A 12,568-nucleotide genomic window follows, 5' to 3' on the forward strand; every position below is an offset into this window, starting at 1 on the left:
GATCCAAAGCGTCTTTTGCCAACTCGGTGAACGGAGGAACAAGAAGATCGAGTCTTCTCTAATGAACCTGAGCTTCATAACAAAATAAAAGGACAGCTCACGGCCTAACGAAGTGTTTGAATCTTTAGTCCGGACTAAATTTCATGTCACATCGAATATTCGGAGACTAATTAGGAGAACTAAATATGAGCTAATTATAAAACTAATTACACAGATGGAGGCTGATTCCCGAGACGAATCCATTAAGCCTAATTAATCCATCATTAGCACATGTTTACTGTAGCATCACATTGTCAAATTATGAACTAATTAGGCTTAATAGATTCGTCTCACAAATTAACCTCCATGTGTGCAATTGGTTTTGTAATTAGGCTATGTTTAATGCTCATAATTAGTATATAAACATTCGATGTGATAGGAATTTTAGAAACTCCTAAAGAACTAAATAGTGGCTAATACATGTATGCATGTCAACACACAAGTCCTGTTATCTGTAGTCATACATCAACATCTATCTACCTACTTGTACTTGCTCTTGTTATTTGAGTAGCATTGTTGTAGCCGCCTCTGGTCAAATTGGAATCTGAATTTTGAATGCCTTTTACAAAGTAATCCCTCTCTTCTACGAACATGAACTCAAATTCAAACAAAAGAAGAAAAAAACAAATCCGCGCACAGATCCATCCACGACGAATATACAAACACTCGCATCATCTACGAGACTATGACTAGAATGAGACACATCTGCATTCGTATTTGTTACAAAGCAAGGCCAAAGGGACATGTCTGGATTGCTGTTGTGCGTGGGCTCGCAGCAAAAATGTGGAACTTTTTTTATTTTTATATTTTTTATTTTAGTATTTTGCAGAAATATATAGTTAAAAATTTTTGCAAAACTAGGCTATTGTCACCGGCCCAGCCGGCGGCAAGGCCCCGGCCGGTTGGGCCGGCGGAAGGGCTTTACCGCTGGCTGGGTTGGCAACAAGAGGTACACCCCTCCTCACCACACTTTCAAAAAATTATAACTAATTCATATCAATTCGGATGGAGATAAACTTTATATGAAACTTGTATATTTCGACGAGATATATAACTTTGTAGTTCAAACTTTTTTCATTTAATGTCATATTAGTGCTTAAATAATCGACACAAGTTTCAGATCTAAAATTCAATTTTTAGATCTGAAACTTGTGTCGATTATTTCAGCAATTAAATGGCTCCAATGAAAATAGTTTGAACTACAAAGTTGTAAATCTCGTCAAGGGCTACAATTTTCATATAAATATTATTTCTATCTAAGCTTATATGAATTAGTTATCATTTTCTGAAAGTGTGTCTAAAAATTGAATTTTAGATCTGAAACTTGTGCTGATTATTTGAACACCAATATGACATTAAATGAAAAAAGTTTTAACTACAAAGTTGCAGATCTCGTCGAGATCTACAAGTTTTATATAAAGTTTATCTCCATCCAAATTAATATGAATCAGTTATAATTTTTTAAAACTGTAGTGGGGAGAGGTGTACCCTTGGCGCCGGCCCAGCCGGTGGTAAGGCCCTTCCGCCGGCTCAACCGGCGCCTGAGCCGGCGGCAAGCCCTTCCACCAGCTGGGCCGGCGACAGTAGTCTAGTTTTGCAATTTTTTGATCCAACCATATATTTCTGCAAAATCGAAAAAATATATAAAAATAAAAAAAATCGCTAGAAAGCCTACATGGGCCAGCCCACTGGAATCGAGGCCCGCAGGGGGCCTGCCTCCCTTCTTCCCATGGGCCATGGCCTCTCTCTCTCTCTCTCTCTCTCTCTGAATTCCCCCCATCTCTATCACCGCCGCCTGTCTCCCTCCCTCCGTCCCTCGTCAACACCGGCGGTGAATCAGCAGCCTCCCGAAGCGGCGGACAGGGATGGTATGCGGCTTCCCATGTTGCATGGCAGCGCGTCTGGATGTGAGCTGCAACGGCGTTCTGCTGTACGCAGCGATGGCGTCGAGGCCTCGAGGGTCGGGGTCGAAGTGTCGAACTGCCTGGCTGCCTCCGCGGTGGCGTATGCTGCTGCCTGCCGCGCGCGGCGAGCCGGCGACGACCAAACCTTACTGCTCAGATTCCCATTCTCGTTCATTCCACTGATACGTTTTGATCTTCTTGCTTGCTTGACTGCCTGCCTGGACTCTGAATGAATTTTTGTCTCAAGTGAAAGTTATCTGAACAAATAATTTGGAACAGAGCCACAGAGGGAGCAGTACAACTCTGAGTGACCCACACAGTATGTCATTTGTACATGAGGTAGCCGTACAAGAACTCGTTCCAGACATCAGGAACACCCGGGAGGCACCAGTGCGTGCAATCCGCGTAGCTGGCTGGGTTCGCCATCTGTTCTTTTGTCAGAGGGGCAAACTGTCTCCTGAACACCGTCGGGTGCCCGTCCTTACGGTAATCAGATAACTCCGTGATATTCAGTATCTCGACGTGTATGCCCTTCTGCTCCAGTGTCCCAAAATACGACATAGCCTTCTCCATCATACTGTAGTCTGTACCTGCTGCCTTGTATCCAACTTTGTAGATAGGTTCTGTCTCATTAAGGCATTTGTTCCTGTCCACTCCACCCCAGTTGCTAGCCCTGAAAATCATATATGCATCTTGGATCACTTTCATTCTTTCATGGGGATGGCGGTATTGTATTGTACCAATGCCTTACTTGTGTTGGCACAGGATGCAGGAGTAGTGCTTGTACTGAACTCACCAGGAATGTGTAGGCGATGATCCTGCGAAAAAGATTCTAGTCTTCTTCTTGTCTATGTTCTCTCCCAGCCATTCGGTTAGTTTCTTGAGAGCTATCTCGAAACCATCCACCATCTCCACTTCCTCTAACCTTGCATCACCTTCCTCAAATGAGCCATACCTGCCCATTCAAAATATGTCCAAGGTATCATTTCCTTTGAAAAATTTGTTAGTTTGTTACTATATCAGTTCAGTCACTTTTTGACTATGTGAAATTGGTAATCTAGCAGGATGAGATTGCATGGCCTTGCATCTCTTTACCTAGATATGAGTAGGAAGGGAAAGAATTGAACTTACATGACCTTCATCCTCATGTCAGGCTTATGCTTTCTCCACCACACGTAAGAATTGAAGATAATGATGTCAGCATCCCTCCAGGCATTGGCATGCTTCTCAATTCTGTCTGCCCTTATGATCCGATACTCCACCCGGTGAATAATGGGGTCATCGTTGTTGGACTCCACCAGCAGCGGTGACCAGTAGAAGTCTATTGTTGCATTGTATTCCTAAAATAAAATTAATAATCTTTTTTTGGATCGGCTAATGGAAATCATATGATTTATAGTAGCCTTTAGATTTGTGAAGGAAAAAACATACAAATGCCTTGAAGGAGATGAGTGAGCCATTGAAGACACGCATCTTGAGCCTGTCATCAGGTATAGAGGCCTCCACCATACACACCAGGGAAACCCATTGGTTCCTGTTGAGTGAGTCGCCCACAAACACCAATCTCTTGTTTCTCAGCTTTTCAAGCAGCCTAGTGGCATTGAATCTGTTGACATGGAGAAAATCCAGGGATCATTTCATATACACCATGCATCCTAAACTTTTGTCAATGACTGAATTTTATGCAAGATATGATCTCATTTCTAGCCTTCTAGGCCTATGAAACGGATATGATAAAAATAAGTAGGTGGGATTTTCCTCCCCACTGGTCTTTCACTGTTAATTAATTATCTAACCACCACAATCAGATCAATTTTCCTATTTAATAGTAGCAGTTGTTTCTCTGTTTTCTGTTTCAGTTACAGATTAAACAGATGTTTCCCTGCTTCCTTCTGTAAATGAAAATATTTATTTTTTAAAAAAAAATTGTAACTCTCTGATTTTGGCACATCTTGTTGTTGTAGTACTGTACCTTCAAATTTTCTTTAACTGTTGCCTTGACAATGACAAGATCAAAACTGAGATAAAAAAATACTCCCAACTGGACTAGGGAAATCTGTTATAATCATACCTAGGAAGGTCGCATGCATGAGGTTGCCATCTCCAGTGCTGGTACATGACATCCTTCCTGCCATATTTGTCGCAAGACAACTCAGGGAAGATGAAGGCGCACTTGAGTCCAGAATACAATGGCCGGGACACGTTGTCATAGACCCACCGTCCCGTTGACCAGTTGCACTCCTCCTTACTGGCATCTGGGATCTCAGTTGTCAATTGCACCTGTGCTTCCTTCGCTCTCAGTTGTTCATGGTGCTCAGCTGCCACCTGCACCTGCATTTCTTGGTGTTCATGCTTGATCGCCTTTGGCACCTGTCCTTCCTGGCCTTGGTGGAACAAGAAGGTGACAGAGCTGACGATTATGGAGAAGGCAACTAGGAAGTTGAGGAAGCTCCTCAGTCCAATCGGAGAACTGAGAACCGTCAACTTGGGGGTGGCTTCTGGCTTCATTCTTCTTCAGAAAACTGCGGTGCAGAGCGTAGCTCCCTCTTTTATTGTGCACTCTCTAATACAAGTGGTCCAGGTTTATTGCTAATCAAGTAACCTGAACACTGACTCTTGGGCCATCCATAACAAGGGATGCAATGTCTGAGTGTTTGGTATGTATATATGGAGGTGAAGATGAAGCCTACCATCATCAGAACGTTTTTCAACATGGTGCCACCATTACCTGCAGTCCTTTTGAAACTGATCATCAATTATTTGCCGTGGCTTCTGTTTGGCTTCCTGCCCATCTCTTTTTTTTTCTTGACAAAAAAAGTACGTTCAGATTACGAATAAGGCAATCAGTTGCACCAACGTGATTATTCAGTGTCATGCATGTACCTCTCATCTTGTTAAATGGAAGATCATAAATCACCACAATATTGTAGCATGCATCAATTTGGTTTGGTGGTGAGTCTTGAGATGACAAACTCTACTTGGTGCTAGTAGTCAGTAGCCTCTTTTGCTTGTGCAGCTTCAGCCTTCAGTGTATATATTATAACTAATTGAGTGCCTCCAAAGGCCAAATACAGGGTTAGGTGAAATTGTGTGGTGCTTTTTGCTGTATTTGGTTTAGGTATCATGTTCTAAGCATTGGAGTCTATTCTAATGACAGTGCTTGGGCTTGGCTGTTGAGTTGCACATGATGTATATATATTGCTGATCTTGTGTCAGCCATTTTCTCAGCAAAAATTGTTTCTTTCTGGCAGGTAAAGTAGCTCTGTAAAGCATGGATGAGGAGGAGAAACATCTGCAAGCAACACTGGACAGTGGTAAAGTTGTTGCGTATTTATAGCATATGAGATGGATCCTTGCAAAGCTTAGATGAGCTGGTGGGTACTTCCACGGCACGGAGCAGAAGCAAGTCGCTATCATGGGATACCTGTTACCTAATGCTTGCTACTCCACATGGTTCCCTCAGGGATCAGACTGCTGGTTACTTCCTGAAAGTCCAAGGAGAGTCAGTACAACTGCTATGGACATCAGCAAGTATGTTCTTGTCATCTTGCTCTGGTGTAAAAGACAGCAATTAAGTGGGCTTCAGCTAGCTGCAAAGGCAAGTAGTTGTTGGAATGCTTTCCGTCGATTAACTCCCATGATTCCAAATATAATATGCACCGACATCCTGGACCATAACGTAATTCGTTTTAGATTATTCTCTAAATGTAAGTTGTTACAGGACTTGGGAGAGCTTGTTCTCCATTTTTTCCTCATGAGTAAATGAGGCGTCGTTTCCAAAGTGTACCGTTATAGTAGCAGTTCCTCTGGGGAAAAAAGAATGGCTTGCAATCCCCTCGAGTGATGGATGATTAGTACACGACACTGGTAATCTCTGAATTAGGAGAGAGCAGGAAGCAGGTCACACGCTTGCCAATATTTGGGTGTGGCCCAACATAACTTGGGCTGCATATTGAGCCTCGTCTGCCAAATAAATGACATGGATTGGTAAGCCCATGGCCTGGATAACTAACTGTGGCGGCGGAGGCCGGTTTCCCGGTAGCCTGAGCGCGGCGGCGATGGCGTCGTGGCCCCTCCGCTGTGCCGTATGCGGCGGCGCGCCGGCGTCAACGGGGAACCTGCGGCTGGGTTTAATGGCAGCAGCCCTTACTGTTGAGGTCGCTTCTCTCGCTCGTTGATCCACCGCTCAAATCTGCTGCTTTTCTTGCTGCTCCCTGCCGGTCTGAATGAATATGATTTCAGGGGCATCTGGGACAGTTTTTCAGTCTTAAGCCGTTCTTTCTCATGGTAAATTTCTTTTAAATTTGCAGAATTATGTTACCCTGTCAGATGAAAACAAATACTGTAGTACACTGATGATATACAATGTTCACTTTGAATGTCTCCTTTAGTGAGGTGGTGCACAGACGGATCCTCTTGTCTGTCTCTACATGTAAATGTGATGGGGCCAGTCATTCTCTGCATAAAACAAAGCAAAGTAGCCTAATCTAGATGCAGTATGCCATTTGTACATTTTATATTGGGATGTCAAGTATCATTTGTACATGAGGTAGCCGTATAAAAACTCGTTCCAGACATCAGGAACGCCCGGGAGGCACCAATGCGTGCAATCCGCGTAGCTGGCTGGGTTCGCAATCTGCTCTTTCGTTAGAGGAACAAATTGTCTCCTGAACACTGTAGGATGCCCGTCCTTGCGGTAGTCAGACAGCTCTGTGATGTTCAGTATCTGAACATGTATACCTTTCGGCTCCAATGTTCTAAAATATGACTTAGCCTTGGCCATCAAGCTGTAATCTGTAGTTGCCGTTTTGTACCCGACTTTGTAGATCGGCTCTGTTTCGTTGAGGCACTTGTTGCTGTCTTCTCCACCCCAGCTGCTAGCCCTGGAAATTACATATGTCATGACTTCCATATTAAAACCTGATGCCATCGAGATGTAGGCAAGGCATTGTAGATTTTACTATTTGTGTTGACAGATAATGCAAGGGTATCTCTCTCACCAGGAATGTGTTGGTGATGATCCTGCGAAAAAGATTCTAGTCTTGTTCTTGTCAATATTCTCTCCGAGCCATTCAGTTAGTTTCTTCAGAGCTATCTCGAAACCATCGACCATTTCCATTTCATCTAACCTTGCATCGCCATCTTCAAATGAACCATACCTGCATATACTCATAACGTTACCCATTTTATTTCACTTGGAAACCTTTTCAGATTGTGTGTTTTCTTAATCAGTTATGGCAAATTTTTTTCTGACGACAATGAGATACCTAACATCAAGAAAGAAATTAACTTACATAACCTTCATCCTCATGTCATCCTTCTGCTTCCTCCACCACAGGTAAGAATTGAAGACAATGATGTCAGCATCCCTCCAGACACTGGCATGCTTCTCAATTCTGTCTGCCCTTATGATCCGGTACTCCACCCGGTGGATAATTGGGTTGTCGCTGTTGGACTCCACAAGCAACGGTGACCAGTAGAAATCTATTGTTGCATTGTATTCCTGAAATGATTATTTGTTTAAATCGGTTAACCAAAATTGTTGGTTTCTGTAGCCTGTAGACTTGTGAAGGAAAGCATACCAATGCCTTGAAGGATATCAGAGAGCCATTGAAGATACGCGTCTTGAGCCTGTCATCAGGTATTGAGGCCTCCACCATGCACACCAGAGAAACCCATTGGTTCCTGTTGACTGAGTCGCCCACAAACACTAATCTCTTGTTCCTCAGCTTTTCAAGCAGCCTAGTTGCGTTGAATCTGTTTTGACATATGGCAAAATTCAGAAATCATGTCATACCATGCCGAGTAAGTTATTCGAGATATGATCTCCTTTCTACCGTTATAGGATGGTACAGTCATACAGATAATAAAATATGCAACAGGTAGAAGTATTTGTCGGTTCTTGTCTTTCACTGTCAGTTAGTTCTCTTGCATGTTTGGTTTCTTTTCTTGGTTGCCTCTGGTTAACAAGTCGTAATCAGATCAGTTTTCAATCTTGAAGTAAGTTGATTTTATTCTCTGCAGTACTATCCTTTTTTTGTTTGAGTGATAGATTACTTGAGTATTTTACTGCTTCCATAAACAAAAAAATACATTATCCTTCCAAAATTCTTGACTCTGACACTGACAGAGCTTGCTATTCTAGAACTGCATCTTCAGATATGCTGGAACTTTTCAACTGACACTAGCAAAATTGAGCTAAACTTAATTGGGAAATTAGTAATCGTATCATACCTTGGAAGATCACATCCATGAGGCTTCCATCTCCAGTGCTGGTACATGACATCCTTCCTGCCATATTTGTCACAAGCCACCTCAGGGAAGATGAAGGCGCACTTGAGCCCGGAGTACAATGGCCGGGATACATTGTCGTACACCCACTGCCCCCTCGACCAGTTGCACTCCTCATTGCTGGTGTCCTCCGCCTCAGTTGTCCCTCTCATCGCTGGTTCTTGGAGCCCAGCTTCCACCTTCACCTGCACTTCTTGGCGTCCATGCTTGACTGCCATTTGCATTTGCTCTTCCTGGCCTCTGTCTAAGAGGAAAACGATGGAGCTGGCTAAGATGAAGAAAGCCACTAAGGAGGTCACGATGCTCCTCACTCCAACAGGAGATTGGGGGACTGTCATCTTGCCACCTGCTGCTATCGTCTTGTGAGTGCTCTCTGTCTTCATTTTTTCTTCAGAAAACCATAGTGCTTAGCTCTCCTCTTTTATGGTCACCTCTGGAGTCTCTACAATGACAATGGGAGCAACGCGCCTGCACATGGCTAGATGGCCCAGGTCTAGAAAAAGTAGTGCTACTCAAGCAATCTGGACGCTGACCCTTGCGCTAACCACAAAAAGGAATGTGGTGGCAGACTGTTTGGAGTGTAGTCGTAGAACTGAAAAGTTTTGCTGGTCGAGGTAGATTAGCCCTTATATATAATGCTTGTTTTTTACAATTGAATTAGCCTCGGAATTTGCATAATCATCTGCAGATGAGTATCATGCATGTGTTCTCCATGTACGATCCACCAGTCACTGGTAATTTTTTTCTCAACAAAAGCAAAAAAAAAGGATAAAATATGAGAATATAGGAGTGCTTATTTCTGTCACCGACGGCTGTGCCAATCCACCACAGCATCACACCAACCATTATTGATAGGATTAGGAGGCCAATAAACAAAGGACTGCAACACTACTGAACGTGTCGCTTCTTTTTTTTCCGAAAAAGTAGTGTGTCACTTCCAAAAGATAACATTTGCATCTCAAGCAACAAAAAGGTGATGGCCAGCATCCTTGCCTAGCGTCATGATGGTTCATCTAAAGCCATTAATCTCCTGATTGCAAAGGCCGCTAATGTTTTTGTTCAAATTCAGTCATAATCCTATATTTCTGCTCATACTCTAGTAAACCGATATGTGCACTGTCTTTGTTTTTCCCTGACAACTAATTTTTTTCAACGTTACAGACTTTTTTTGATAAGGAATTACCTCTGCAAATCAAATTGGCCATTCTGTCCAATGCTACTACAGTAGTGAATAACTCGAATTTGTTATGGCCCCCTTCTTCCCACCCTAAAAATGCATCCTCGCTGCTAGATGCATGAGTTTTGACATGTTTTTTGGTCGGGACTCGTTTTGTGGTGGTCAAAATTGGCCTTTCTATGAATAATTTGGAGCAAACTCAGCATTGTATTATAAGTTGCATCGCCTTGCAGATTTTGACACTAAGAAAATAGTTTTTGCAACCGCCACACATGTGTGTATTTAAGATTAATTAAGTACTCGTGGGTCAACCATAGCAGATATGTTTTCCAAATGTGTGTGCATATGCATCAAAAGGGAGTAAGGGGCTATCAGATTGGCCTATCAATACGAATAAGTGATGTCGGAATGCATCTCTTTCGACACGGTGCTGTGTGAATTTCTTTAAAGAGTACGGTGCTGAAAAACACTATCAATTATGATTAGCCTTTCCATACTTTTCCCCAAAAATGAGTACTAGGGCAGATCACCACTATTGCATTTGTTTGGAGGCACTATGATTATTTAATGTGATGCAGGTACCTAGAGGTAAATGACATATCACAAAGCAACACATTCTAGCTTTAGTTAGGTTTCGCGCTGAATCTTAAAATGACCCTACTGGGTGCAAAGTAATAGCCCTTTTGCTTGTACTTGTTCCGGCATAGAAAGAAATGAGTGGCTCCAAAGACCCAACAAAGGGTTAGGTAAAATCCTGTGGTCACATTTGCTTTATGGAGTATCATCAAGTCCTATCCTGGTGGGGTCTAAAAGAGAAATGCTTGGCTGATGAGAGATAATACATGTGTGTGTGTGTGTGTCAATCTGATATGCTTTTGCATTTTCAGAAAAAAGAATACTACTATTCTGCCAGGGACCTACAGCTACAGGTATGAAAAGCATGAACCTTGAGCAGCAGCATTGAACAAAAAAGTTGAGGGGAAAATATGCTTTCAGTTTCAGGACTGGTGGATGGTACAATTATTACTGCATTGTACACCAGCTGATTGAGCCTTGGAAGGCTAGTAAGATGTGTAGTAGTAGTGGTAGTTGCAACCGAATGCTGGTCCACATGATTCCCTGCAGGATCAGGCACGAGTTGCTTCCTGCACAAGTCCAAGAAGAAGCAGAGCAACCAGTATTTGGACGCCTGTAGCCTGTGCTCTTGTTCCTGAATAACAGTCCGTGTAAGATTGAAGCATGGATGAGCGAGCAGTTTAAGGCACGTATTAGTTGGAAGGCTTGTGTTATAATTGCCATATTAACGATGCATGCACTGAATGTTAGCATGAACAGAAGGAAGCTAAGCTTTGATCATTTGGGTGTTTCAAATGATGGTGCAGTACAATGAGGAAGCAGGTAACTTGTTCAGTTTGATGAACATTATTAGTTTCACTGCGGCTGACATGGCGCAATAACATATATAGTTTCAGGGGTGAGTTAATCAATTAATCTACTAGTATGCGTGGAGGTGAAGGTGCATCTTGGGCTGTCGGCAGTGTACAAGGACTACAGAACTGTAGCAATTTGTGGCGCTGCCTTGAATCATATACATTCATGAGCAAGCAAGGGGAAGCTGGAAGCGCATCATCTAGCAACAGTGTGCAAGGACACCATTTATGTACATTTTACTCATAGACGCTCAGCGCTGCTGCAGCTCAGTGATACTCGAGTCCACCCCTAGACATCTCCGTCCCTAATTACCATTCGTTTTGGCTTTTCTAGATACATAGCCTTTGATATACACTTTGATATATATTATGTCTACATATATAGCAAAAGTTATGGATTTAGAAAAGGCAAAACGAATTGTAATTTGGGACGGAGGGAGTATCATGCATGCTGTGGCAGCCTCAACCACCTCACCAACCATGTCATTTAGTCCTAATAACAAATCAATTTTGTGGGACTCAGAAACTTTATTCAGCATCGAATCTTTTTAAATCCACCGACGATGACATGTGTGGACAATGTGCTTCAAACATATTGACTAACGCTTTTCCCACTAACATTCTGAGCATTTAATCACTGATTGAGATGACATATGCTGCCTGCAATTCATCCTAATCCTGATCAAACTGAGTTTTTCTTCTTCTTCTTTTGAGAGCTTCAAAATTGGGTCTCTGTATACTAGTATATACAGATTGGCCTATATCTATATACCTTTGCATAAATCTGAATAGCTGATCTTGCATCTCTTTTCAGCATGGTTGGTTCCTTGCGACACACGCGCGGCCTCTGATTATAGATGGGGCGTTGCCGGTGGTGCCAATTTTGCCAGGACGCCATGGATTAATTGATTGGTACCAACCGACCAATCCATAACAACCAGGTGTTAATTGCAGTATTAGTCTACTCCCTCCGTTCAAATTGTAGGTTGTTTTAGCTTTTCAAAGTTCATAAATATTATTATGCATTTAGATATAGTGTAAACCGACCTTCAATTTGGAATGGAACGGAGGGAGAAGATTGCAGGCATGGCTTCGAAGTCCAGAGCTGCAGCTAGCTGGAATTCCTCTCTGATAGATCTGCAATGCAAGAAAAGAAAGGCAACAAGTACTCCTGGTCTACTGGCTACTGCAACTGTTGTGTGTCAAGGACGGCCAAGTACATACTGCATGCAACACATACGAGCGGAGCCTGGTATTCTGCTGGTGTCGATCAGTTTACGAAAATCAGCTGTGGACCTGTGGTAGGTAGTTGTAGTTGTAGCTGTGTCCAGAAACAACACCAGATATAGGTCTGCAAAGGCCTCTATCCATCAGAATCCTAAAGAGAACGACGACCCACAAGGAAGGATGGATGGATGCGTACATTCTCTCGGACTCGATCGGCCCGCTTCTTGCAAAGCAAGCCAATGTGTGATTTGCGAAGGAAGGCCCATAACTACATGTCAGTATTAATTAATTCAGTTGGTAATGTAAACATTGCAAAATGTTACAACACGTCGTTGACAGCCTCGAGGTCATGTGCGCACCATCAAAAGAAATACTGAAGAAAGAACAAGGGGTTGAGTTTAGCAATTGATCAGTGACGGTTTGTTCCCCATCTGCTTTAATTTTAACCCATCATCAATCATTGGTCTTGGTAAAGAGATTAGATCACTCAAGTGGTTGAT

The 12,568-nt window shown here is 42.7% G+C and overlaps 2 protein-coding genes across 2 annotated transcripts; both read right to left on the reverse strand.

Annotated features, from left to right (window-relative positions):
* Positions 1-2,164: 2,164 nt before the first annotated feature.
* Positions 2,165-4,619, reverse strand: LOC117833196 (xylan O-acetyltransferase 13). Its single transcript, XM_034712622.2, has 5 exons — positions 4,015-4,619; positions 3,375-3,549; positions 3,075-3,283; positions 2,740-2,898; positions 2,165-2,616 (listed from the first exon to the last, which is right to left on the reverse strand). The coding sequence occupies exons 1-5, from the start codon at positions 4,449-4,451 to the stop codon at positions 2,268-2,270; spliced, it is 1,329 nt and encodes a 442-aa protein (XP_034568513.1). The 5' UTR covers positions 4,452-4,619; the 3' UTR covers positions 2,165-2,267.
* A 1,680-nt stretch (positions 4,620-6,299) lies between these two features.
* LOC117833195 (xylan O-acetyltransferase 13) lies at positions 6,300-8,723 on the reverse strand. Its single transcript, XM_034712620.2, has 5 exons — positions 8,178-8,723; positions 7,526-7,700; positions 7,238-7,446; positions 6,944-7,102; positions 6,300-6,826 (listed from the first exon to the last, which is right to left on the reverse strand). Exons 1-5 carry the CDS (start codon positions 8,615-8,617, stop codon positions 6,478-6,480), a joined length of 1,332 nt encoding a protein of 443 aa, XP_034568511.1. The 5' UTR covers positions 8,618-8,723; the 3' UTR covers positions 6,300-6,477.
* Positions 8,724-12,568: the final 3,845 nt, after the last annotated feature.

Source organism: Setaria viridis, chromosome 8, assembly GCF_005286985.2.
Source record: "Setaria viridis chromosome 8, Setaria_viridis_v4.0, whole genome shotgun sequence".
Lineage (NCBI taxonomy): Eukaryota > Viridiplantae > Streptophyta > Magnoliopsida > Poales > Poaceae > Setaria > Setaria viridis.

What these genes read in the sequence shown, in the direction of transcription:
- LOC117833196 (XM_034712622.2), bottom strand. Translation starts at nt 4,451, where the DNA reads ATGAAGCCAGAAGCCACCCCCAAGTTGACGGTTCTCAGTTCTCCGATT. An exon ending in TCATCTCCTTCAAGGCATTT is followed by an intron (nt 3,284 to 3,374) that starts GTATGTTTTTTC and finishes ATTTTATTTTAG; the next exon opens with GAATACAATGCAACAATAGA. An exon ending in TCATCGCCTACACATTCCTG is followed by an intron (nt 2,617 to 2,739) that starts GTGAGTTCAGTA and finishes TATGATTTTCAG; the next exon opens with GGCTAGCAACTGGGGTGGAG.
- LOC117833195 (XM_034712620.2), bottom strand. Translation starts at nt 8,617, where the DNA reads ATGAAGACAGAGAGCACTCACAAGACGATAGCAGCAGGTGGCAAGATG. An exon ending in GACATGAGGATGAAGGTTAT is followed by an intron (nt 7,103 to 7,237) that starts GTAAGTTAATTT and finishes GAGTATATGCAG; the next exon opens with GTATGGTTCATTTGAAGATG. An exon ending in TCATCACCAACACATTCCTG is followed by an intron (nt 6,827 to 6,943) that starts GTGAGAGAGATA and finishes TGTAATTTCCAG; the next exon opens with GGCTAGCAGCTGGGGTGGAG.